This window comes from Apaloderma vittatum, unplaced genomic scaffold, assembly GCF_000703405.1.
Source record: "Apaloderma vittatum isolate BGI_N311 unplaced genomic scaffold, ASM70340v1 scaffold22251, whole genome shotgun sequence".
NCBI classification, from domain to species: Eukaryota; Metazoa; Chordata; class Aves; order Trogoniformes; family Trogonidae; genus Apaloderma; species Apaloderma vittatum.
The window spans coordinates 3,521-31,362 of record NW_009698804.1 but is presented as its reverse complement, the minus strand read 5'-3'; the positions used below and the strand labels follow the sequence as shown (position 1 = coordinate 31,362).

The 27,842-nt window shown below is 36.8% G+C and overlaps 1 protein-coding gene across 1 annotated transcript; it reads left to right on the top strand.

Moving 5' to 3' along the window:
- The first annotated feature begins 121 nt into the window (after positions 1-121).
- Positions 122-25,218, top strand: PLGRKT (plasminogen receptor, C-terminal lysine transmembrane protein). Its single transcript, XM_009878168.1, has 4 exons — positions 122-202; positions 19,047-19,177; positions 20,082-20,191; positions 25,097-25,218. The coding sequence occupies exons 1-4, from the start codon at positions 122-124 to the stop codon at positions 25,216-25,218; spliced, it is 444 nt and encodes a 147-aa protein (XP_009876470.1).
- The last annotated feature ends 2,624 nt before the right edge of the window (positions 25,219-27,842 follow it).

Sequence of the window (27,842 nt, the reverse complement as noted above, 5' to 3'; positions counted from 1 at the left end):
CCGCCCCGGGGCGAGCTCCTCCTGGGGCGGTCGGGGTGGAGGAGAGCCGGCCGCGGTACCGCCCGCGTTTCGTGCCGCGCCAGCCTCACCCGCGTTGTCTTTCTCTGCGCTCCGGGGCACGATGGGGTTCATCTTTTCCAAGTCGATGAACGACAGCCTGAAAGCTCAGCAGGAGTTTATGCTCATGAACTCACGGCTTCAGGTAACGCAAGGCCGGTGGTGGTGTGGAGGAAGGTCACCGCGGCCCACTCTCCGCGCAGGGAGCCGCTCTACCTGCTGAGGATTGCTCTCCTCCCTGGGTTAAAGGTGCTCCGTAAAAATACGGTTTTGGAGACTTACCCTGAAGAGCTTTCTGAAGCAGAACTGGGCTACTCCAGTGTTAGGCTGCATGCCTACGTTAAAGCAAATCAGTAACAGCATGGTTGCTAAAACATGGATACCATTCTCTTAAATATATACGAGTTAAACATCTTTCAACTCTTGTGCTGTACAAAATCTTTCAAACAAGCCTGCCTTTATGTTCAGTTTGCTAGCTCTAGCTGTTCTGTGTTGCTGGGAATGCACTACACAGCTCTTCATTGTTCTAGAAACCTCAGTCTAAGTAGGGGATTGTTTATTCCCTCTCATAAAATAATAAAATAGCAGAGACAGAGAAGGAGAACCAGCTGGATTAAAGTTCAAAAAGTTGAGCTAAACAGGGCTTACAGTGTAGCGCTAGTCATAGCTTTCTAATTTGTTGTTAGATGTTTTATGATCTATAACTTGTTTCCATACGAAATACTAGAATGCAGTCTGAAAGACTTACCTGGAGTTTGTCTCTTTAGTTTTGTGCTTAAACTGAATACAGGTAAATTAAAAGTTTCCAATTTATTAAGTTGCCAGTAGAGGGCACATTCTAGTTTTAGAAGCAGCATGCAGCTCCTAGGTTTTGTAGGATGAGAGGTAAACTGAAATGTGAAGGTAACTGGAAGTGAGGCTAGGAAGGAGAAACATAGCATAAGGAAAGACGATATAATAAAATACTGAATAGCTCTTAACTGTTTAAAGAAAATCAACTTTTTACAACTTTTGTAAACGTTCTGTCTGTGATGGACTATATGTTTCTCAGATGTAAACACAAGTTTTGTGTACAAACTTTTTATGTGTTTTTTTTTGCTTAGACTAAGACTGGGAAACAAAGTCTTTGGGGACAGTTACAAAAAAACTCTTTCAAGATTGCATACAGAATTTTTGCTCTTTACAAATCCTCCCCATGTGCATTTCTTCTTTTTGACAATAGTAATAGTAAACATAGACTTTTGATTTTTTTCTGTGCCTGATCATGTCTGATTTGTATTGTGTTTGCAGACACGTTAGCCATGTTAGAAAACTTTCAGCTTTTAAAAATGCGTAAAGTAGGTAGTTATGTCAGATATGAAAGATGTAGTGGGGGCAAGTGGAGAACTAAATTTTATGTCATAAACAAGGGCAAATGTAGGGTCCTGCACCTGAGAAGGAAAAACCCTATGCATCAATATAGGTCAGAGGCAGACCTGCTGGAAAGCAGCCCTGAGGAGGATGATCTTGGAGTCTTGGTAGGCAGTAAGTTAACTGTAAGCCAGCAGTGTGCCCTTGTTGCCAAGAAGGGCAATGGAATCCAGGGGTGCATAAAGAAGAGTGTCGCCAGTAGGTCAAGAGAGGTCATCATCCCCCTCTACTCTGCCCTAGTGAGGCCACATCTGGAATACTGTGTTCAGTTCTGGGCTCCCCAGTTCAGGAAAGACAGGGAACTACTGGAGGGAGTCCAAAGGAGGGCAACAAAGATAACTGGGGAACTGGAGCATCCCTTGTGAGGAAAGATTGAGAGAGTTGGGGCTATTTAGCCTGGAGAAGGCTGAGAGGAGACCTCATCAGTGTCTATAAAAGGGTGGGTGCAGGGAGGACAGAGTCAGACTCTTTGCCGTAGTGCCCAATGATAGGATAAGGGGCAATGGGCACAAGCTGGAACACAGGAAGTTTCATGTAAATATGAGGAGGAGCTTCTTTACTGGGAGGATGAGGGAGACCTGGCACAGGCTGCCCAGGGAGGTTGTGGAGTCTTCTCTGGACAGTTCCAAAACCCACCTGGATGCAATCCTATGTGTGGATGCATTCCTGTGTGATGTGCTCTGGGCATTCCTGCTTTACTAGGGGCGTTGGACTAGATGATCTCTAGAGGTTCCTTCCAACTCCAACAAATCTGTGAGAGAAGTTACAAAACTCTTCTGTCATTGACTTACCCTCTGTGAGGGATTGTAGATTAGGAGGAGACCATTGCAAAAATAGGAAGGTGAGTAATATGACAGAAGTTGATAAAGACCCCTCTAAATCCCAAGCCTTGGTGCATGCTAAAGCTCTATCAGTTTTAGAGGTGCTCTGCTGTATGCTTAACAACTTCAGAATTAAGGGAATGTTAAAAGACATTGTAAAGTTGTGTGTGTATTTTTTTCTTCATACCCTTTTTCGATTAACTCTGAAAACAAAGGATTATGGCCTTCTAAATTGTACCTTAATGCTCTTTGGAAGAATAATAAAAACTCAATTGTCATTTTGCCTTGATGTTGAAGGACTTGCCAGTTGTTTGTATTGTCTTGGTATGGCTCTAGAATGAAATAACAGTCTGTAACAAGTGGAAATTGTTTATGGTAAAAGTTTGTTGAGGCTCTGTTTTTATCAGGAGCCTGCTTCTTAAAGTGTAACTTGGAAATTCTTTCCAAACACTTAATATATCAGATCTAGAGCTCAAACCTAACATACGGCCTTGCTAAGTGCTTTTAGTGTGTCTGAATGGGTAAGAGATGTTTCCAGGTCTCAGAGCATTTACAGCAAATTATTTATTCTTATGAGCTATGTGAATGCTCTTAATACAATTAAAAGTAGGAACTTCATGTATTTCTTTTACTTTTCTAGTTAGACTTTTATTCTTGCCATGTTTTTGAACAACTCAGATGTAAACCTTGAAAAAGGTCACATCACCACCACCCACAGTGGTTAGGTTTTTGTTCATTCCCTGCTGTTATTTCTGTAGAGATAATACCATTTTGGGTTCTAAAAAGTTGCTTTTCCTTGCTTTGCTTGGGAAACTCTACATGGGAGGATACCAAGTCAGTGCTCAGGTTTCCTGTATATTTTCTGGTTAAGTGCTCAGTGAACTACATGAAGGATAACCCTTCACAGGAGAAGGCTGAGGTTTTGTTTTGTAAAGCCTTTTTTGAATTAATTTTTCAGCAGTATTATGAGAGTTGAATGACATAAAGATACTTCCATGTGTGTGAGAATAATACTGCATAGTAAATAGCAGTTTCTGGTCTATTAAATGAAAAAAAAAAAAGTCCCTGTAGCATTTGAAATCCTTGGTAGCTGTTTTCATTTATATCTGAAGGTCTATGGTGTTTTCTTACTTAATGAGAAGAAATTTTTCATTGGAACTGCACAAAGAAATTGTGGTACACTGAGTCCTTTAATGAGTAGCCTTTTTATTCTTTCATATATTAGCTTGCAACAACATTAATAATAAGAGCTGAATTGATGACTAATTTATAGTTTTGTCACATTGCTTTTTTTTTTTTTTTAACATGAGGTGACCAGAATTGGAAGGCAATATCAGACTTACTTGTTTGTATAGGAAACAGATTGATTTGTTTATATGTAGCAATCATACCTAGGAGTTAAGAACTTTTGTTATTGTCTTCCTATTGAACAGATACTGTTGTGGGAAAACTGTACAAGAGAGCAGTGAGAATAATGAGAAACTTCCTGAGAATAATGAGAAATTTCCTGATTTTGGTCAGGAAATGGAAGAGAAAAATCTGCCTACTGAAGGAAAGGAGAGCAGGTCCACTCAAAAAGTAATAATTGCATAGCTGGAGTTTAAGCCATGTAGAAAAGATTAATTCCTAGATTTGTTGAATTGCTAAATGTGATAGTGGTTGGATTCTGAACAATTAACTTCTTTCTCCAATAATTTAGAGCACAAGGAGTTATCTAAACTATTACAGAGCATTTCTACTTTTTTTTAAAAAAAAAAAAGGTCAGAAAATCAAAAACCTCTGCGTTTTCTCCAAATGAAACAATAAATCGCATTCATCTTAAAAAAAATGTTCACAGCAGATACTACATAAACAAGTCTAGAACATACCTGGCCCTTGCAGAAGTTTTTTATGAGTGACAGTGTGCTGGAGTTTCTGCAGTGTTGATGGTTCTGGAGAAAGACAGCTGTACACGCACAGGTACTTGGGTACACAGCCTGAGACACAAGCAGAAAGAACAAGAGCTGTTTCTGGTCACAAAACTGCAACATCATTGGAATAACTGGGATGTGGTAAGAGAGCTCATGTAGCTTGAAATCTGTAATGGGCAGATAGAAAGTCCTCAGGAAAGACAGGTAGGGAAGACAAGGAGATGGGCTGCCTGATGTGAAGGAGTAGCTTGTGGGATAAGGACATAGGAGGCGCCACAAAACATGCCACTGTGGTAAGAGTGTGCTGCAGACCACTGATTAAGGTGGCGAAGTACATGAAGCCTTTAAACAACTGAAGAAGGCCTCTAGATGACTGACTCTTGTTCTCATGAGATACCAGTCCCCTCACATCTGCTGGAAGGACCATAAAGCAGGACATATGTGATTGATTACAGTTCTGGAAAATGTGAGGGATAACTGTTTGATCCAGGTAAGTACTTGATGGGCCATCCAGGGCTCACACGAAACCTCACACTACATGTGATGGAAGGACTGATTTGGGCATGTAATATCAAAGGCAGTCTCAGTTCTGGTGACAAGATCAGGGTCCTTGGGAGACTGAGGAAGGCATGTAGCACAGTGCAGACCCTGGACATTGGGAGAGCAGATTCTGTCATGATCAAGGAACTGATAGGTGAGCTGCCTCTTGTGGCAGCTCATAATCAGGGAACTGCTGGTGAGCTGCCTCCTGTGTAACCTACCTGTTCCTTGATTATGAGCTGCCATAGGAAGCAGCTCTGGAAGATAAAAGCTCAGGAAAGTTGACATGTTTAAGGACAACTTCCTCCCTAGTGTCCCTGGCAAAACAGAGCCTCTACCAACAATACAAGCTAGGGTCTCACAGCTGGGAAGCAACTATGTAGAAATGGAGTCACCGCTGGAAGACAGCAACCAGAGCGTAAGATGGCTGCCATGGGAGCAGAGAGACCAACCACGAGGTCTTTATAAGCTATAGTGCAGCCAGTAGAGTGAGGAAAATTACTGCCTTCTGCTCAGTGCCTTCTTAAATGCATTTAAATGGTATATCCAGTTTTTGCCTCTCTTCTCCTCCCTCAATACAATGAAAATGTAGATGAAAAGGAACAAGTTTAGCAGCAAACCATCAAGATGTTCAAGGGCCAGAGCACTTCTTGAGAGGAGGCCAAGCAAGTTGAACTTAGCCTGGAGAGGAATGCCTTCTGGGGTGCAGGATTCAACAACAGCCCACCCCGCAATTGTTGAGGAGGTCATTAAGAAAGCAGAGCCAGGGTGTTCACAGTGGCAGATAGCTGGAGGGTGAGAGATAGCAGGTGTACATTGAAATGTGGGGGAGCTGTCAAGACTGAATGTAAGGAGAAACTTATGCAAGACTGAATGCAAGGACAACCCCGTGGAGCAGAGGCCCAGCAAAGTTGTCCAGCCTCCCTCCTTGGAGGTTTTCAAGACCTGACTGGATAAAGGCCGTCAACAACCTGATCCGATCCATGTGGCTGACTCTGTTCTCAGCAGGATCTGCTGAGGTCCCATCCAACCTGAGTTATTCTGTGATTCTCTGACCGCTATGGAAGTAGGCACAGACTGTGGCCCATGTTATTTTGCAGATCCTATGAAGTAGTATTTCCTCACATTTCCTTCCTCCCGAGCTGGGAGTTATGACATGTTACCATTTGATGTCTGCACTCCTGTTGAGTACCACGTGCACAGCAGCAATCTGTTGAAACATGCTGTGATTCATCTAACTTTTACCTGGCAATTTTCAGTTACATACTTTGTAGGTGCGCGTAAGTTGTAAAGATGTAGTGTCATAAGGAAGGGAATTCAAAATTAAAGCCTCAGTGTGTCTGCATGTCAGGCTGCAAAAACTAAGCAAAAATCTGTTTGTCTGGGCATAATTTACTTGAAAAAGATTTGTACAATCTGTATATTTTTGAAGTTTTATAATATATATTGCTGTGTTCACAGGTAAGTTTCCTCAGCATTGCTTAAGATTATATATCCAGTACATACGTAAATTAGTCAAAATCAGCAGTTCTAGTGCAAAGTGATAGCTATTAGTTAAACAAAACTTGTTACAAAAGTCTTAAGATTACATTGGTGCTGACAGACTTTCAGGGGCAGATCAGACTGACATGAATGGAAGACTGCAGAACTGGAATTCTTAGAAAATGTAATTTTTAAGAGAAAGTAATAGACAAAGAGCCAAAAATCACTGAAACTGTGAAAAGAGAAGAGACTAATTAGTTCTTAGGGTATATCATCATTTCTGTGGCTAACAGATTGTTTTGTTATTGTTGTTTCAGGATGGCAGTTCAAAATTATTTAAAGTTTTGCTCAGCAGAGGTTTTATTTTTTCCCAGCGAGAGAATTCCGTATCAGACAAAAGGACAGTCTTCTCTGTGGGAAAGCATAATTGCATTCAGGAGTCAGAGATAATCCTCCAAATTAATCTTTGATGGGAGCCACATAACCTTTGAGAAAATAAACAGGCTAGGAGAATAATATACTTCTGACAAATCTTGTATTTACCCATTATAAAAATGTTTTATTATTACCTCCTGTCTGCAATATGAATCTCTGGATAGTCTCACTTCCCTTCTCCTGACATCCCTTGTATTTCCCTGTTTTATTATGTCAGACTGTAAAGTGCATTCTTCTCCCCAGGTAATACTGGATAGCCAGGAAACAGCAGTTAGTCTTTGGGAGTTCATAGACTTGCTCACTGCGTGCTTCCTGTGTGGGCATGGGAAAGGTTCCATACTCCCTAATGAAAAAAGTATCAAGTAAAACTGGAAAAGTAGCAGGTTGCTTTTTTTTCCTGTTTTGACAATGCAGTGTAACTACATCTCTTCCGAAAGTTCATGCCAGCTTTCCTTGGTTTTCAAATCTTTTCCCTATTTTTGGGTCACCAACATGATACAGGTTAATTTTGAGCCATCAGAAGACTCCATTATCCTTTTCTAATGAAGGCCAGCCAGTGTATTGAACGCCCTCTGCAGTTCTATACCTAATTGGAAACACCTATGCTCCTTTCTCTTTTTTTTTTTTTTTTACCCCTTGGTGTTTGTTTTGTTTTTTTTTAATTTCCTGTTTTGTTATAACAGCTCTTTTTGAAGCTTTGGCAGTAATAGTAGGGAAAATAAAACTATAGGCATTTTTCCCCAGTTAGTAAAAATGGAGTAGCTGGACAGATTATATAAAACATTGCTAGGGAAACTCATTCTCCAGTGAAGTAATGCATAGTCTGACTTTTTAAAGATGATAAAGAATAAAGCCGTTTCTTTTGTTAAGTGAAATGTTCTTTTGGACGCAGCATAGAAATCCCCAAACCATATTTGACATTTGCAGGTGCTGTAGCTGTAGAAATAACTTAATTCATCCAAATTATAAATTACAAGATTTTTACTGAAAATTATTTTTAAGTGTTCTGTGCTTTCATCTGCTGTTGTCAATTGAGAAAGGTAGAAACATTTTACGCTCTATGTATGAGTTATGGCACATGCATTCAGGATTCAGCTCGAAGTGAAACTTCTGCTGAGTGTTTCCTGTGTCTGCAAATGGCTCTAACACTCTCAATCTCATAAGAATACGCTTTGGAACATTATTTCATCATAAATAAACATTAATTTCATTAGACTGTAATTTGATGTTACAAAAGATGTGTGACAAAAATATTTGTGTTTGGAAAAAGTATCAAAACCTCAGTGAAAGCATGGGTAGATGCAACATAATATCATACTTTTTCTTCTACACTGTCAGTGCAAACAATAGCATGATTGCATTACTTTCCTGCCAGGATTGTATTGCCTCAGGAGGTTTGCATAGAATGGCAATAAGTGAAAGGAGTGAGGCAGTTTTCATGTTCAGTGATTTGTGTTTAAATGTGAAGTGAAAGTATAGAAGTACCCTGTAGCAAGCTGCTTAATAGACCATGTCTTCGGACCAAATTATATTGGATTTTTTTTCTGAATTCATGTAATAATAATAGTAAAAAATGTCAGACCTATTGTAAGTGATAGGAAAGAACCAGAACATTTAAATTTATATCCAGACACTCAGCAGTTTCCTAAAATAAAATCTGAACATAATTCAATGAAGTGGTGTTTGTCTAACAGTTTAGATTGGAGGATTGGTTTAGTATTCTGATTGTCTTGATGAATTGGAAAATGCCTGAAATAATAGGCAATGGTGTAACAGAATAAAGACCAGTACAGATCATTATATACAAGAAGGAAAAGTTAAATAGATTAACTGAGTATAAGTGATCAGACTTCAGGAGCTTTAGAAAGACTTAGGTTTTATGTATTTGTGCATAGATCTCCCTCCTGCCCTCCCTCCCTCTGTTCCCCCCCTGCCATATATGTATACACTCATCTATAAGCTGAGTTCACACTGATTCTTGTAAAAAGCAAATAAAATTTTGAGTTTTATTAACTAGGGGAAAAAAAACCACTCAATTTGCACTACTGATGACTTTGCTGCGAAAAAGATTTTGACTTTTTTTTTTTTTAATGAGACAAGCTGTGAAAAGCTCAGAGGATGGCAGTAAGAATAGTAAAGGCATTAGAATCTATGAGGAAAGGATGAAAAAATCATATTTATCTGATGCTATAAACACAACTTTATGAATTTGAAGTTTATGTGTGTTGGCAGTGTTTTTCTAATCCACTTTTCTTCATATGTCCTGCTAAAGGTACTGAGTCTTCTCCATTGCAAAAGCAAGCAAGGAAGAATTGGGATAAATATTAGGAGACTTCACATGCTTAACTATCATTATATGGGTTGCTACAAAAGGCAGTGAAATCTTTCACTGGTGGTCTTGATTGGGATAAATGTCTCATTCAGCTCCCTGCTTTCAGGCTGACTTTAAAGAACCACAAAAATAGGCTTTCTGCCCTTATCCTCGTGACTATGCAAGCCTAGAAACTGAAGTACCTGAAGAGAATGGGGGTCCATTTAAGGGAGGGCTTGCTAGTATGTAACAAGTCTTTCTTTTAGATTTACTTTGTACTTATTACTGCTTCTTCCTTAGCAACATTTCTTTTTCAACCTTATAATTTCCGACCAGCTCAAACATGTAAGTAAATGGGGTAACTTTTTTTTTTTTAATACAGAAAATACCTGTTTTTTCAGAACTTAACACTGATTTCTGTGTTAACGCTATTATATTGTATTGGGTTACCAATGATCTTTTTTACCTAGCAAAGATTACAAGATGCTGTGATTTCACTTACACAGCTGTTTGTTATTGGTGTGTAGTTTTTATTTCAATATCTTTCTGAAAATATGCACAACAATTGTTAGGTTTATATATGCCCAGTAAGAAATAAATTTAAACCTTTCAACAGAAGTTTTAAGTTTGCTTCTTATGGGGAAGTATGTGATAATCAAGTCATTCTCCTAGTGGTTTTTGAAGTTCTAACTTTTTTAAGAAACTGAAGTTTCTGTCTTAACATATATGACAGGATAGAGTGAAAGAGACAGCTGAAACATTTTAAATACTTGCTCAAGTGAAAAATGAGATTATTCATGTAGCATAGATAAAATACAAGCAGTATTTGTTATTTGCATAGTTAAGACAAATGCTTTTTATACAAATATATACACCTTCCTTAAGTTATTGTTTTTGTGAGACTCGAATAATGGATTCTACTGTCCTTAGTTTATATTAATACACAACACTTTGTTGAAATTCCTTTGCTACTGCAGATACTGTGAATTTTGTGAGATAAGGAAAACCTGACTCAGTTAAATTATAAGGTAGCTTGATGATCTTCTCTGCTGTTCTCTTCCCATTTAAACTGAGAAAGAATTTGTATTTGAGATTAAGGTTTTATATGCATATTTTTTATTTCAGTTAAAATTTATTAAGAATTTAGAGATGCTATTACAAGATAGGTCAGAGACACTTGACATTGGGCTACATTCTGTTTTACTAATTTTTCTTCAAGACAAATGCACATTGTTAGTGAAAACAAGAGGAGAAGAAAACAAAAGTTTTGAAAAGGGAAAATGTTAATGTTTATTCAGTATGTAGCAGACTATGAGTACTCCATCTTAGACAGGTAAGACAAATTGACCTAGTAGGCCTATCACTTTGTTCTCCTAGGAGTAATGAGCTAAAAGTAGGAATGGAAAAGAGAGTATAAGAAAGTATGATTAAGAGTGGGGAAGATATTCTCTGTTTCATTTGGAGATGAAATATACTTGCAAATACCATTGTGGGATTCTGTTGGGTTTTTTATAATAAATTCAGTTAACACTTTACTCAGTCAACATACTATTGGTGATTTATCATTTGACCATAGACTGAGGTGGCTGTTGAAAGAACATGTGCTATGTTTTGACTCTTGGCAGGAAGAATAATGGCTAATGTTAAAATGCCAGTGAATTTCTGAATAATAAAACTTCTTTTCATGCTTTATCACTTTCATTGATCAAAAACGAAAGAGAACTGACACATGCTTCTGCATAGGCTGTTTTCTATAGTCTTTCCAGTGCCTAATAAAACTTTGTGTGATGACATTCTTTCTATCTACAGATTTGCCAACTTATCTTTGTTAGTAAAAGATCAGCTACCTCCATGATGATACATGAAAAATTTGATTTTTTCCAAATGTCTTAAACTCTGAGTAATTTTCTGCAGGTTTTTAAAGTTCCTAACCTTTCCCTCTCTAAAGTTTTAACTGAAAATTAGTCAAAAGGGTGTTGTGGGTGTTTTTAAGTAGAGAATACATGTAAAACAATTGTTCCCTTTCTTCCATGTAAAATAAAATGCAAGCAAGCTTTCCCCTTCTTGACTACTACCATCTTTTCCCTTTGGGGTGGGAAATAGCTAGATTTGTTTTGTATTGACAAGATACTAGTAGCGCTTATGGCATCTCTAATGCATTTGTCTTGAAGCATTGGAAAAATTGTTTTGTCCCTTAGGTGATCTGGGCTTAATTCAGGAAATAAATGCTCTCTGGTAACAATTCTATATCCTTATTAGTTTGTGTGCATCAAATGGAACAGAACAAGATGAATGATATTTGTACTGAGGAAGATTAGAACAATCTATCTCGCAAGAAGAAAGCCAGTTTGGTTGGTATTACTTGGGAGACTGTATACTCTGCCTGATCGCTGTAAAGAAATAAATGCAGTGGTTTACAAGGAATGCATTTTAATAGCTATTTCTAATATGCAAGCATTATCAGTAAAAGCTGCAAAACATACTGATAGTTCCACCAATAATGAAATACATGTTAAGTAAACCTGTTTAGTGGAATTGATTCTACAGTCTTTTTGCTGGGGAATATCTGTGACTAGTACGTACTGTTCTGAATGCAGTTTGCTTAGGTAAAACTTTTGTCTTGTTTGGAGGTGCACATGTAGGCTTAGTTTTTTGGGAGGATTTAATTGACTTCAAAGAAAAAATGCCTCCTGAATCTGCCTGCTTTAACACTATGAATCGTCTGTAGTCTGCTCTTTCTTAGTAGAGCAGCCCCACCATCTTAGTCTTCTGCTGGCAAGTCCAGTGAAGTAAAATCTGGCCATTTACTTGGTTTTCTGTGAAATACTACTTCTTGAATGTTAAAGTTGTGTTTTGTTTTGTTTTGTTTTTAAAAAAGGAGGGGAAAGGAGGAGGAGCGCTGTATTTAGCAGAACTCGTAAGAGCCCAGGAAGTACAATGGATAAATGAAGAGATCGTATACCTCTTTTAATTCTGTAATAAAAGTGGTGTAAAGAGAGTCATAGTACTTTTACAAGTCAGAATCTGAAATGAACAGGAAGAAACACTGTATTTACGGGGTTTATTGGTATTATAACATCTCCTTATACCAGAGTATCATTTTATAGCAATTTCTTCTGGTTTTCAATTTTGATTCAATGCTCTAAGTATTTTATTTACTTATTTTTTTAAAAAAAGGTTTCTGAGGCACACGAGCTTGCATTAGTGTTGGGGGATGGAAATAAGAAATTGAATAACTTTTACTTATTCAGTTATTAGCCAGTTATTATAACTGGCTCTTATAATGTTAGATCAAGTCATGCAAGACAAAGAGTTATTTTACTATTCTTACAGTATGAATACCTGTCCTTTACGTAACTCTTATTACTTTGGTTTGTCTTTATAGAGCTTGTGTAAAACTCCTGAGATTTCTAAATGCTGATAACAATACCTTAAAAACTTGCTTACTTTGTAGATAAGATTATGAAATGTGGGTGGAGGACACCCTTCTTCACTCTGCTGCATGTGCATTGCTCAAAGGCCACACAGCAGAAGCATGGAAATACTAAATTATTACCAAGAAACCTTACTTTGTGCCACAATCCATTGGCTTGAGCCTCTCCTTTGCACAGCTTAAAACATCAAATGGATTTAGGTGCCTTTGATGTTATTTTCTTTTTGTGTGACTTGTAATTCCAGTAATTTATTGACAACAACAGAAATATAAAGGATTTTTTCAGTGCAGTTTTACATTCTGACTTGTGGCTAATATTGCAAGATCCCTTTTTTTTTATGATAGCTCTTCGCCCGTAAATATTTTGTAACGTGTCTTTACACTTGGAAGCTTTAAAAATTGAATTTGCTTGTTTCTTGCAGTGCTAATAATTTTAATTGGTCTGTGTACTTGATATGAGAAATGTTTGCACACAAGCTTGGAAGTGGCAGGGTAAAGCATTTAAACCTGATTTATTTTAACTATTTTATCTAGGGACCCATTTTCTGGCACTTCTGTGTGCATGCTAGTCACAGAACCAAGCAGACACTGCATAATTATTACAAGTTATCATCTCTGTAGTGCACTCAGATGGCTTACAGTGGAGGTGTAAACATAGGTATCACTATTATTTTCCATTTATTTTTGCCAACAACCATTTGCAGCAGCTTATGGTTTTGCACATTAATTAGGAAGAATGACACCTAGGATGAGTTACATAAGCCTTTAGTCTTTCATCTGCTTTCATCCAATGTTGCTACTGCAAGGGGATTGTGGAGTTACACAGCTATGCTACCTGCACACCAACTTTTATATGTATTTTGTAAGTGATCTGCACAATTTTGTACATGTGACTGCCACATTTTTTAAATACTAAGATGTATTTTCACTGCACCTCTGAGTACTCAGAAGTTAGAAGCTCTTTAGAGGATGCTTTCAGATAATTGAAAAACTGTAAGGGAAAATTACTTATAGGCACAGTAGCTGTGGCCTCTAACAGATATGCAAGAAATCAGCCTGTGTCAAAACTCGAGGTTTTTTTAACCAGAGTGTAAAGATATTTCAATAGTTTCTTCACAGAACGGCATGTTCCTCTTTTTTTAGATTTAGATAGTGATTTTCAGAACATAGGCAGAGATGGTGTGTATTTACCTGGCTGATAATTCCTTTTAAGATAGATTAGTTCATTTTCTGCCTTAGTATCTGTTTACCACACTGTCAGCATAGTTATGTGTTAGGAATGGTGACATGAAACACAGTTCCCTGAACAGGTTTGCTGTCACAACCACTCTCAAGCCAAGTATTTGTCCTGCCCACTACTTTAGAGGGGCTAGTGAAAGCAGCGTATCTGCCAGGAGGCATTAAATATATCAGGTTGCAAAAACAGGATTCATCCCAGGGGTCATTACTATCTTTTCCCCTCTCCAAATACATCGTGTGTTCAAGACACGTGGACGGTGAAGGGAGAGCATTTTGTACTGGCTCTGCTTTCCATTTCTGTTTAACTCATGTACACCACCTTGCATCCCATTTGTTTTGCTTTGTGCATCACCTTAATACAAAACCAAAGTAGCATTTGTTCCTTCCTACAGTATCTGCACATGAAACAGAAAAGCAGAAAGACAGAAAACAAGCTAAGAGTTTGAAACATCGGCGGTGATGATGTGGCTTGTAATCCGGAGAGGACTGTTTATTCCTTTGCAAGTTGTCAAAGTTGATTAAATTATTTCAGATGAGAATTTTCTCCCACTGGATTTTAATCAATGAAATGCTGGTATAAATGCTCTTTTATGTGCTTTGACATCATTGTGACAGTCTAAAGAATAATCAATAGAAATGATAAGGATGGTTACCACTGACTAGTTTATTAGCATTATCAGTTTCACAGTGACTGACCTTTTTCCTCTCCCTCTCACTTCTCTTCATCTGTCATGTTTCATTTTGTCAGATTGATTTCCTTTTAATATAACAGTTGCTATGTGGCAGACTTCAAATGCTAATCAACCCTTGCAGTTTCTCACATGGTGTTGAGAACCTGTATTTAAAAAAAAAATGGGAAAGTTATTTCTAATTTTGTCCTCCTGAGAGCATTATAAAGTATAAAACATAACTTGCTACTAGTACACATTTTATTTTGAAATACTAAACTAAAAAATTAAAATGGCACAATCAGTATTTATTACCAGTAAAGAACTTCCTAGCGTCATTTAAGAAAATCTGTTCATTATGGAATTAAACTCACAGAAATTTTTATAGTGTTTTCTTAGATTATGATATTAACTATTCTTGTATATGTGTCTCTAAAACAGGGTCTGGCTGTTATAGGACACACTTGCTTAACAGTAACAGAAAAGCATGCTTGGATGTGCACCCATGCATCCATATCACAGCTTTACCTCTCTTGTGCCATACACAGCAACCTGGCTGGGAAAACCACAGCATCTCCCACCCTCCCATGCTAAATCTACAGCTGAAACCCTTTACGTATAGTTTTTATTCAAGTATAGTCATGTAAATAATGTCTCTTGAAGTTTTTATGGCTGTAAAAATGGGAAGTTTATGTACTTAAAATTAGAATTTGTTGTCTAAGACATGGCACTTCCATAGTGAACTCTTATTCACCTGGTACGTGTAATGTGCACCTATGGCTTGTTTTGTGAATAAGCAACTTCTCACATCAGTGAGAGTATTCTAAATAAACTATAGCAAGCCTCTGCTAAATTTGAATTCTACACGTTTTTTTAATCTTATCTCCTATACAGTTCTGTATGTGAAGTTACGGTTTGGAGTAAAATGAATACATACTGTTCTTAATTCTTGCATCTGAACTGTCATAATGGGAGAAGTCATTTTAAAAATCATTTCAAAGTAAGTTCTAAGGGATAGGATTTGGCCTTTGTCATAAAATCTGCATGTTAATAGGTCAAAAGTCTTCTCCACCCTTTCACTATCCCAGTGTGGCTGGCATTTTCAATAGAACACATGTGGAGGAAAATAAGACACAATTACTAAGAAATTTGCAGCTGAAAATAGGATATTGATTTGAACTGCAGTCAAACAGGATTTGGTTTTCCGTGTTTCATCTAATTTGGATCATCTTTTGTGGTGGACTCCTGTGTAGGTCTGCTTTCAAATCTTGACTTGCTCAAGGTTAACATAACGTTAATGTAATAGTTTTGCCTTATGATCTACCAGTAGTTATTTGCCAGTGTGAAGTCAGAGTATCAGGGTATCCTGGTGGTTCAAAACTGTCAGAGCTCAAGGTGTTCAATTCATATTGGCATGTTAAATGGGAAGCGCAAAGACTGCTCCTGAATTTTTGGAATTTTGAAATATTACAAGAAGTTGTTTGGATGCCCATTTAAGTGCTTAATTTTGTAACTTAGAGCATAGAAAATTTGTTTAAGTGCATATAATTTTAGTATACTCTTTTAGTGTGAAACATTGACCGCAACCTATTTAGCTGACCAGGCTTCAGGTCTGGATACGTTAGAACAGTCTTTGGTGACATAGGGTGGGTAGGTGACTTGCCTTATATCTGCTCTGTCATAGTCTCTGTTGGAGGGGTGTTTCCTGCTCTGTTGAATACATGTTAAAGGAGCCCAAGTGTAGAACTTGATGGCAACATTGACCCACGTCATTCAGCAGTGCAGTGGCTGTGAGGTTCTCTAAAAAGAGCTCAAGCATACTCCAAACTTTTTTCTACAGTTATTCCAGCAAGTGTAAGATGTTCGATGAAACAGTATGTTCTGGGATGGCTTTGACCAAAATTGGTGCTCAGCTGTCTCTTTTCTTTTCCTTAAGGAAAGCTTGAAATCCAGTGAAGTAAACGCGGATTTGCCCTGGAGTGCTTTGACTAAATCTCTTCATTACACAGATTCCTGTTGCAGACCTAGAGCTGCAGTGCTCTAGTCTTTTGGCCTTTTTGTAAAGATTACTCTGACACGTTGTCTTCTTAGCTATGCCACACTTCCCCATGTATACATAAAATGCTCAGCTCTAAGATTCATTAGTCTAAATCTTCCCTCCAACAGAATTTTTTTTTTTTTAAGAAAATTGTTGGGATACGGTATTGTGTTCCATGTAGGTAAGATTTTACATCCACATTAAAAAAGTTTGTTCAAAGGAAAGGAATTGTGAGCATTTTCAGTGTGGTTTTCTCCCCTTGTTTTTTTAATGGGGGACAATTTAGAAAGTTGAGGGTTGTATTTTTTCAATTAAAAAATAAAAAAAGATCCTTCCATTTAGGAAAGAATATGAAAAATTGGTTTTTTATGTTATTCATCTGCTGTTACAATATACGAACCAAGTTGTTTTCTTTTATACTAAGTTTTTTATATAAATTACTTGTAGATCTACATGAAAGTATCCTGAAGTGTCTAGAATTTGATATGACAAGCTCCTATTGAAAGGTATTTGACCTTAGTGTCTCTGACTTAGCAATATCTTTCAGTTCTTGGATTTTAAAGAGCTATTAAAGTGTAACTTATCTGAGAGTGGGGTTTTTTTATAGTTGTTCTTAAATCATGTTAGAATCCTGTAGTTTATTCTCATAGATTTAAACTTACAGCTTTCTTTTTATTCTGTGCTTACTGCTTTCCACACTGTGCATATTAAACTGTCTGGTTTTCTTCTTTTCCATTAAGTTTTCTTTTAGCAAGACCTATATTTCACCAGCATATCCTTGTCCCACTTCCTCCCCATTCATTTCTTCAAATTGAAGCTCATTTAGGGTAATATTGTGCGTCTTGGGAGTGTAGGCTCCTGATCTGTGGTGACAGACACACAAAGGATCCCTTAATACTTTTCACACGTGCAAAATACACACATAATCAAATTGAAGGAGAAAATAGAGGTTATTAAATTGATGTTACATGTCATTATTTTATCTTGTTACATCAACCCTTAGCAATTTACCAGGCTTAGGATATTTGGAACCACAATGGGGCTAATTAACGGGCAGTGTGCTTGTTTACTTTAAAATTTCCAAGTGTCTCAAGGTGACAAAATAAAATCTAATTATTTTGATATTTTATTGTCAGCCATTTGATATGGCTTGTCAGCCATTATATAATTTATAGCCATTATATAATTACTACTTCTGAAAAAAGCAATCTGAAAATTATGGATATCAGGAAGATAGAGCCTGTTGATGTTTTTTTGTAAGAACAACAATTGCAATCTAAGTCTTGAAGAAAGAGAATCAGATGAAACAGTATTATGAGACTACAGTGAATGTTGTTTTTCCTACTGTGTACAATTATATGTAATTAGATCTGTCCTTTTTTATTATGCTGTCTAAAAAAATGAATTCTACCTATCTAGGTACTTAATGAGCTTGTAAATAAGACAGCAAGATCAACGTAGTCTGAAGAAATAATTAGTAACAATTTAACAGAAATTGTTCTGTTCAGGCTAAATCAATAGTAATAGAGATGAATAAATGGATGGAAACCTTAAGTAATTACAAATCCTTTAAATTATTCTTGAATTAGAAAGCAGGAGAAAAGAACAGATTTAATTACTTTTATAGATGCGTGAGAACTTTCTGAATCTGCTCTTTGTTCTTTCTTTTCTAGAATTGACTTTTTTAGGCAGCTGGTATTCTATTTCCTGTACCTTGTTGAGCTTATTATGCAACTCAGTTAGCTAGGCTAGATGTACCAACTCAGGTATTCTGATTTGTCCCAAAAAAATTAGTTACAAACATTAACGATAAGAAACAGAGATCTTACTCTGTTAACTAACTTAGGTTCTTTAGTTTCAGATTGCTTATTTCTGACACAATTCTTTTTTACATTACCCTGAGGAGAAAAGGCTGTTGTTCTTTTTGGTGTTCTATACAGCAGAGAGGGACTTTTAAGAAATACTAAATTTACCTTTTTTATGGAAATATACCATTATGTTTAGATAGGGCATGTAGTTTTAATTATCTATTAGACTGCTTTTTTATTCTTACGTACTATAGGAAGTTCAACTTTGAAGTGTGAATATGATGTCTAGATTGTACTTTTTGCATTATTGTTTTTAATATTAGTTAGAGAAATATTCTCTCATGGATTTTTTTAATATGTATTCCAGTATCTTTAAAAGATCTTATATCTTCACAGTGCTTTATCTGTATTTGTAAGCTACAATATTTCAAAAGAGTTATTAGCTTTATGATACATCAAAAAGATGAGAAGTCCTCAAATGGCAAAGAGGTGTCATTAAAATCAAGCAGAATAAATTGGAAAGCAGCTAGGTAGTACTCTTTGGATCACCATGAAAGTGCAACGGCCTGTGAACCTTAGCTTAGGGAATGCTGCTGAGGCTTGGGGAGCTCTCAAAACTTAACACTGGTGTTCTGGTTTTCTTGACTTTGAGAAGCGGAATTAGAAAGATTCTCCATTAAAGTGTTTGCTAGCTGCCCGTTAAAGTCTTTCTTGGTATAAACTACTCTGAGTTATTACTGAAAACCATTCTCAATCAAAAGCTAGGAATGACTGAAGAACAAAAAATAGACCGTCTTTGTTAGTGTTTTGATTTTTATAGACCAATGAGAGATTGACTCAGTTTAAGGCATAAACAGATGATTTAATATTGTTTAACCTCTCTCCCTTCTTTAGCTGGAAAGGCAACTACTGATGCAAAACGAGATGAGAGAGAGACAAACAGCCATGCAGATTGCTTGGACACGGGAATTTCTCAAATATTTTGGGGCATTTTATGGACTTGCTGCAATAGGTTTAACAGCTGGGTATGAACTTTATTTCCTAACAGAAAATGTAAATATATTACATTCATATTTCTATGTTGGTGGGTCTTTCATTTGTATTATAACAGATAGTTACTTTTTTCCAGTAACTGTTCAGGTATTGATCAAATGACAAAGTAACTCTGATTTCTGTTTGCTTCCAGATATGTGTTGTTTATGTCTACATTGCAGGCTTTTTATAAAAGCAGAGATAAATGATACAGCTGAAGTACCAAAAGTTCAGTGTAAAATAAAAGTTTCGTGTGGAACAGGAGGGGTTCTTATTTGTGTTAACTATCATCTGGTTTTTTTTAATATGTCAGTGAACAAATGGACATATTATGAAATCTGTTCACTTAAAATCTCAGTAAAGAAACTCACTCAAGGGGAAAAAATACTAGCTAATAAAGCTATATTGCATAGGGAAGAACTTGCCTTATGTATTTTGTTTGGTAACATCTATAACATGGTTAGATGGAATGCAGGAAACATTTGTGGGCTTGTGTACGTAGCATAATGCATAAGGTGTATTGAATGTGTTTCTGTGGTCTCAGGTGCATTTGGAACTGAACATAGTATCTTGATTATGACATGTTGCATGTGGCTGGGTGGATATATGCATGTGCACATACATAGTACCTAATCTAGGTAATCCAATTTTTTTTAGATATATTCAAAACTCACTTGAAACATTTTATTTTAATATCCTTCATCTGATAGTTGAGGAAGAAGGCAACAAGAAGACAAATGTTACTTGGCAAAGTAAGACTTGTTCTGATTTGTTTAGAGATTGTAGAACGATATACAAGTTCTAGACAGTCAAGGTCAACCTAAACTAACAGTGGTGATGTGCTGAATGTCCTAAATAATTTTTTTCTGTTGTTTTTTTTTTCTATTTTAAAAACAGAGCAATAAAAAAGAAGAACCCAGGGGTCTTAGTGCCAATAATTCCCTTAAGCTTTGTGTTTGCCTATCAATATGATATGGGCTATGGGACACTGTTGCAAAGAATAAAAGGTATGTTTACGTAAACATGTCTGGTTCACACATAAAACTACACTTAATATTTCAGATTAACTCTTATGTTTTTCAGAATGGCTGGGAGAAAACTTGCAAAAGATTTTCTCTGTTTTGTTTTAGTTTGGGGTTTTTTTTTGACAAAAATAATCTTTCATTTCTTTTCTGTTACAATCAGATACTGTCCCAGTCAAGAACACTTGCTTTGCTTTTACAGCCTTTCGCTCCAGTTAAGACTGTTAATTTCTCCTCTCTTGTTTCAAAAAATGTGAATTTTAGTGCTATAAATACAGCTGAAATAAGCATTATGTATTTGGTAGAAATTACAGATGTAGTGATTTTCTTCCGTATTTCACTCCAATGCTGCTGTTTTGGCAAGGGACAAGAATGGTAAGAGCAGCTAAAGGGGTACAGACAAGAATCATGCCCTTATAGCTTCATGGCCAAACACAGTTGTCAGCTGATCATCTTGCCACAGTGCCCTGCTAAGGCGGAAAAAGGAAAGGCTGAGTCCCAGAAAATGGGATCTTGGCTCACAGTTGCCGGTGGTGGATCTGATTAAGTGATGAGTGTTGAGGATTACTGAGGTGTGTTTACGTTAGCTCTGACTCCTAGTGAAGGAGATGTGTTAAGAGAGTGTTCGCTGTAAGTGAAAGCAGCATTGTGCCATAGCTTATCACCTTAACAAATCATCTTATTTAACTAGCTTTATTTTCCTGCCTGCTACTGACACAAACATACTGAAACAAAAGGTTTTTTTCTGCTCTTGGTCTTAACTTCCAGATGCAAAAGCTAGGTTTCTTAATTCTGTGTTGAAAATACTTTGTTGAAAATAATGATAGATTAATCAGACAAACTCTGAAATATTTCCTGCTGCATATAGGTGCAGATATACTTAGGTGATACAGCAATGTATATCTGCCAATACTTCTTAAACCCCACTAAATACACTTCTTTATATTTTAATACAAAGAGGCATCTAAGCACGGGGAGAAGAAATGGGTGGCTCTTGGAAACTGGAGTGTTGAAAAGGAACTCTTGAACTCTAGGATATGTTAATCTTTTTTTTTCTTAAAATGAGGTAATTTTTATTACAGAATTTTGAAGGAGTGAGCATATCATAATGCAAAACCCACGGCAAGAGTATTTAATGTTTTTACTGAGGATTGTGTGGTCTTGCATATACTGAAGAAGGGGCAATGTGATACTCTATTGCTTTCCATAGGATAAGTAATCTTCATAACTTCAGATCCGCTAGGGCAACTTCAGCAGTATGCAAACTTTGTGAAAAGTGTTTGAAGAAGAGAAGCTATGGGGCCAAATGGACAATAAGATGAAATCAAATATGCCAAACTAACTCTGTCTTTTCCAGGAAAATAATTTCTCTTTTGGAAAATAAATATGTTAGATCTACTATAAACTCATGAAAGCATTTAGTGTGATATCACATGACTGTTAAATTAGCATGAAGCACACAGAAATTAGTAGACAGGTCAACACTGGGTTAAAGAGATGTTAAAGATTTGTGATAGGCTAGGCTGTAGCAGGTTTCTTAGCAATATTCCTCCAGATTTGTTCTGAATATGTTTTGTATTTGAAATTATGAATAGTTTATACTAATCAAATCTGTGGTTGACAAACTTCATTGGCGTCATCAACAGAGAAGAAATAAACTGTAGTACAAGAAGAACTGATGACCTGAAGGGCTGAGATGATAAAAAAGTTTTCAGTGTGATAAGAAGGTCATTGAGAGGCGAGAAGCTGGAAATCATAGAAAAAGGGAGAGACTTGAATGTATTATGTGATCACAGATATAGTAGTGTGATAAAATTATTTCTAGCCAAGGCTAGAAACAGCAAGTGAAGTTTCCTAGTATCACAGAATGGTTGATGTTGCCTGGTCCACCTTCCCTGCTCAAGCAAGATCACTTAGAGCCAATTGCCCCTGAAAATGTCCAGATAGCATTTGAATGTGTCCAAGGATGGATATTCCACAACCCTAGTAGAAACAGAGTACAGATAGAAAGGTATTGATGCAGAAAACCAGTAATACCTTCCTTGGAAATTTATAAATAATTTGGATTGCTTCTGTGTAAGGATTCTAGAATTACTGAAGAATTAGGGAGTGCTGAGCTGCCTTAAGAGAGAAAACAAAGTGATTAGTTTGTTTAGCCTTGTAAAAAGATGAGAGATTTGGGTCTACAGGCCTTACTTACATGATAACATAAAGTAAGAGAAGGAAATTAAACTAATTACTAATATCAGCACTAAAATAAAAGGAAGTGGACTAGCCTGGGTGAGTCTGGGCTGGAAATCTGAAGAAGGTTTGTAAGTATGTGGAAATCAGGTTCAGGAGTTCATTTTTATTTTAAGACTAAAATTAAGTAGTTGTAAAGAAGGTTTTACTGACACAGTTGACCCACAGCCACAATGCTTGTTCTTATTACTCAGCTGATCCCTGCATCCACTCCCATAGTACTTTCTCAGCCACTTCCGTGCTTGCCTGTGTATTGATGCATGCCGTGCTTCATCTCTGTGGTGTAACAATGAATGTATACACCATTCCCTTTATTTTTCTCTCTTTAACTTGTATCTTTTCTCCAGGGTATGCCTGTCTTCACCATCACATCCAATTCCCTCTCCTAAGCTAATCTGCAGTTATTTCCGTGCTGCACAATCTTCCTTGTATCTGAACCACCTTGATCAAATAGCCTTCATTCTTCGGAATCAGTTTATACCCCTGGAACGTTTCTCTATTTCTCTTTTGTCTCTGATCTTGCTTGCAGTTATTTTTTTCTTCTGTCTCTAGCCTACTTGTCAGAACATTTTCTTATCATTTGCTTATGAAATCAGAGGGATTTTTTTCTTGCTTAATTGCTTGGGCTAATTAAAGCAAAAGCTGAGGACATGGGGAAATACCTTTTTTGAGTTCTGCTTGTGCTGTTGAAAAGCTCTAAGTGTGCCAGAGTCGTGTATCAGAACTAAACCTCTTTAGGATGGCAGGGTTACAGAACAGCCCTCAGGTGCATTATCTTTTCTGGATGGCTGAGAATCACTTAGAATCAATTGTGTACCTGCTATCTGTGTTCTTGACCTTACTATTCTACTCTCCTCCCTAGTCTAGACATGTATTGCTGATGTTTTTCAGACAAATTATTAGAGAAAAGGAGGGATTATATAGCCAGCCTCCAACTGCACAGAACTTTTCCGCTAAGCAGTGAAACTGCCTACTTTTTCCAAGATTCAGATAGCTCACTCCTGGTATACAGAGCTATATAAGGAAGTTGGTGACTGGACAATCTGCTCTAGTGCATGTGAGTGACAGGCATATAGATCTGACTATCTATAACCTCTCTCTGTCCCCTAAGATCTCTTGCTATTCTGTAATTACATGCTGAATGCAGCAGACTGACATTGTGTTATTACCAGTTACTGGGAGTGGTAGCCAGTGCCATCCTGGATATTACCAAGATGTGGTGATTCCAAGCACCATAGATCTACCAAAACTGCAGTTGGAGATTTCAGCATTCAGTCCTCTTTTAAAGAAAGACCCCAATCCTGACTGTATTATAACATTCAGTCAGGTTTATTGCACACAGAGCTTCAAATCACTGCCATAACAATCATCAAGTTAGGAGTTAAGGCATAGCTAAGACTGTTGGCCTTGCACCAAATGGCACCAGTCAAAACAAACACATTCTTTACCTAATCTTCATCCTTTCTTATATCACAATTAGACCACAACTTATGTATGCTATTCAGTCTATATCTTTGTTTTTTGGATTCTCTATCCTAGATGTTTTCATTCCAGCCTTACCCAGAGCATTCTACACCCTACAACTTTTCCCTGCTATGCTGCTAAGACTTCATGTCTTAGCAACACATGTTGTCTTAGCAAATATTTTCATGAGCAGTATGCTTTGAGCAATGCTTCTTCAAGTCCTGAGCTACCCACTTTCTGTCTGTAGCCTGACATCTTTTAGCCAAGCTCTGAGACAAGAAGAAAAATCGTGCCCAAATATGGCATATCTATGATACTGTGTACAGGGAATTTACTTATTAAAGCTTATGTATGCTTTTACTACCTGACAGGAGGTTGTAGTGAGGTGGGAGTTGGTCTCTTCTCCCATGTAACAAACGATAAAAGAGGGAATGGCCTCAGGTTGCACCAGGGGAGGTTCAGATTGGATGTCAGGATAACTTTCTTTATTGAAAGGGTGGTGAAGCATTGGCACAGGCTGTCCAGGGCAGTGGTGGAGTCACCATCCCTAGAGGTGTTCAAAAAACATGATGATGTGGCACTTTAAGACATGGATTAGTAGTCATGGTAGTGTTGGGTTGATAGTTGGACCTGATGATCTTAGAGATTTTCTCCAACCTTGATTCTATGATTCTTTGTCTATGTCTGACTTAACCTCTCCTTGGACTCCAAATTGGTCAAGTACAGTATTGTGTTGGTAGAAGGTACATTGGTGGTCCTTGCTGTATCTCATGCCTCTGTGTATAATAAATCTCTAAATGAAACATTACTGTAATTCAGCATAGTTTTTAGGAGAAAGGGGCTAACAGAAATGGCAACAACAACAGCACAATCAATTGTTTTGGCTAAAGTTCTTTCAAACAAAGACAACCTGAAACAGATCTTCAGTTCAGACCAAACATTTTCATGTGCACTTATTCCACCAGTCCGAAATTCCTTAAGACAACTTTAATTCTACATTGGCATCAGCTCATTTGTAAAATGCATAGCTGTGACCTGTTATTTTGTTGTTCTGTCCCCAACAAGAGTAGATAAATTTATTTTATCTTTACTTTACTTTTGCCTGCTTACTCTTTTGCCCACTTACTCTTGCTCTCTTAGAGTAAGAGAGAGAAAATTTTATTAATTTTCAAATTTTTTTTTAAGGTGAGGCAGAGAACATATTGGACATGCAGAGCTCTCTACTAGAATTGCCCAAAGGAACACTCACTTATGAAGACCTGGAGAAAATCAGAAGATCTCAGAGCAAGTTCTTCATAGAAAAATAGGAAGATGGTATTAAAGCTTAATATCTGAAATGTGATTGTAATACTGGTTTTGGACATAAATTAATCATTAGTATTTGGAGAAAATTATGAGCTTTTGTAAAATCAAAATATATTTTTTTTAGATCAGAACTTTTTAAAGCAATGATTTTCATATTGTGTGTATCTTTTGAAAATATCCATTGTTGCTGTAGTATATTTTTCTTGTTTAGACTGATATATTGAATTTTAGCTATTTAGACTCTGAAAATATTTTTCACATGTGGTAAAAGTCTGGTAGTGACCAAACTCACTATAATCAACAAAAATAAGTTAATTGGTAGTTAAATTTGTATAAATAGGGTCATAATTTTCAAATATACACAGCTCAATTTGAAGTCAAGAACAGTCAACTTCTTTGAAAAATAAAGACACTTTTTATTTGCTGTTCCTTAGGCAGTAAACTCACCATGTCTGCTTCAAATTCTGGAATAAACAGCTTTTATCAGAAGTAGGTTCAGAAGTAAATGCATCACTTGCTGTGTGTTTTACTCTTAGGAAAAACTGTGTTAAAGTACGAGCAGAGATAATTTCTCAAAAAGAGAAAACAAATTATGTAGCTATTCCTTGAATCTTTTTCATGCTTGTTTGACGTTTTGAAACTCAGGATAATTTGTTTACATGGAATCAGGGTTTCACTACTAAGATGAATATTAACTTAGACTACCAGCAAGCAAAATTATTAATATGTGTTTTTGCAGTAGGTAGATCCAAGGGGCCTTACAAGTACTGGAAAACTAAGGGGTTTTTTGCATGCCTTTTCTCTAGCATGGTATATACAGAGAATATAATTTTAGTGTATTTTGTTTTCTGAAGTTACACGTGGCAAAAAAAGGGCATCTTTCGTTACTGGAAACTTTGTTTAAAAACAATTTATTTTTTTTTTATTGAAACTCTTCTAGCATTAGTCTAATTGGGGTACAAAACAACAATGCTCAAAAAGCATCCAATAATTAAATAAGCCCAAGTCTATATTGACAATTTGTTGAGACAGAAATTAAATTTGAGCTGGAGATAATATCAGCCTTGAATCTGTTTTTGAAGACCACTTGACTAAAATTAGAATATTGTTACAGTAATACAGGTGCGTATATAATAAAACAAAAGCTTCTCAACGTAGAAGAAATTAATAGAACTGTTTCCATAGCTGTACAAGATTGATTTCTGAAAGTACATTCACTTCTGCATTCAGTCACTTCTGTAATTGGTTCTGTCATCTGCATGTTAATGACGCATACAATCTGAAACAGATTTGAAATGTGATGCATTTTAATGTGCAGAGTGATAAAATGGGTTATAATAGCTTGTTTGGTTATGATAGCTCAGACTATACTCAGGCTGCTCAGGATTTAAGGCAGTGATTTTAATTGCCTGGGAAGGCGTACGTCAACTCATGGTGCTACCCATGTTCTGTGAGCTCACAAAATGCAGCATAGATACCTCCTGTTTTCTGCCTGTCCTGTAACATAATCCCTCACCACTTGCTGCTATAATGTGTACTGCTCTTAGGACCTACGTATCCCTGCCTACTTGTTTTGCTGTGAATAACAGATCATCTACTATCTTACCTCCAAGTTCTGAAGCCCACCTTGCTTTAATTTTGAAGAAATTATAACAGCCTTTTATGTTTTGATATCTGCCACTTATTGATACTTTCTTCCAAAAAGAACTCCACACAAAAACAAACAAACAATATAATTAAGCCAGCTTGTTTTGGTACTTGTATGTCTCCATCCATGCCTTTTAACCCACCTTTTAATCCTGTGAAATACATGTTTATGAGAGTGCAGTTTTAATAGTCCATACAGTGGCTTTACTTACAAATCCCAGAAAATTAGAAAATACCCTAATCCTACCCACTGTGAATTAGGAATTAATATCTGTGTGTTCGCAATAGATTGCTGGCTGTGGTGCTGGATCAAAAGGTGATGTTACAGGAAGTGATCAGGCTAAGCAAAACAATGACCCACATAGCAGATAGCTATTCACTACTCCAACCTGGCTAAATTTAAGGGGTTTTTTTCCGCCAAAGATTAAACTTAGATCAATAGTATTAATCCATTGCAAGACTCCACACTAAAAAGCGATGGCAATGAGGCAAGTTTTGTTTGGTGTTACACAGTGAGTATTAGAATCATAAGGGAAAAGCAACAGGTTCTAAGCAAGACAGTCTAATTCCAAACCCAGAAATGGATTTAAATGGGCTACATAGAATGTGCCAAAGATTGTCAAGAAATTAAGGGTTAGTCACCTTTACTGCCTTTATTTTTTACCATTACCTTTGATATTTTTCTTGATAAATCTGTGCTTTCGTTTTAAAGATGCTCATTTTTTGTTACAGCATTTATTCTACTGCCAGTGTATTAATCTAAATGCTTGTATGGGCTGAGCCTGGTCATATCTGTCACATAGATATCCAGCTACAGTGTGGTTGAACTATATGATTTCTTTTAGAGAACCATGAAAGAAAGCAGGAAAACTTAGCTTCAGCCAGGTCTACTTCAAGGAAATACATGTTTACAGCACAAGTTGCCTGTAATCAACCTGTAACCAGTTGTAGTCATAGAAATAAATAAATAAAACACCTA

What these genes read in the sequence shown, in the direction of transcription:
- PLGRKT (XM_009878168.1), top strand. Translation starts at nt 122, where the DNA reads ATGGGGTTCATCTTTTCCAAGTCGATGAACGACAGCCTGAAAGCTCAG. An exon ending in GCAATAGGTTTAACAGCTGG is followed by an intron (nt 19,178 to 20,081) that starts GTATGAACTTTA and finishes TTTTAAAAACAG; the next exon opens with AGCAATAAAAAAGAAGAACC. An exon ending in ACTGTTGCAAAGAATAAAAG is followed by an intron (nt 20,192 to 25,096) that starts GTATGTTTACGT and finishes TTTTTTTTTAAG; the next exon opens with GTGAGGCAGAGAACATATTG.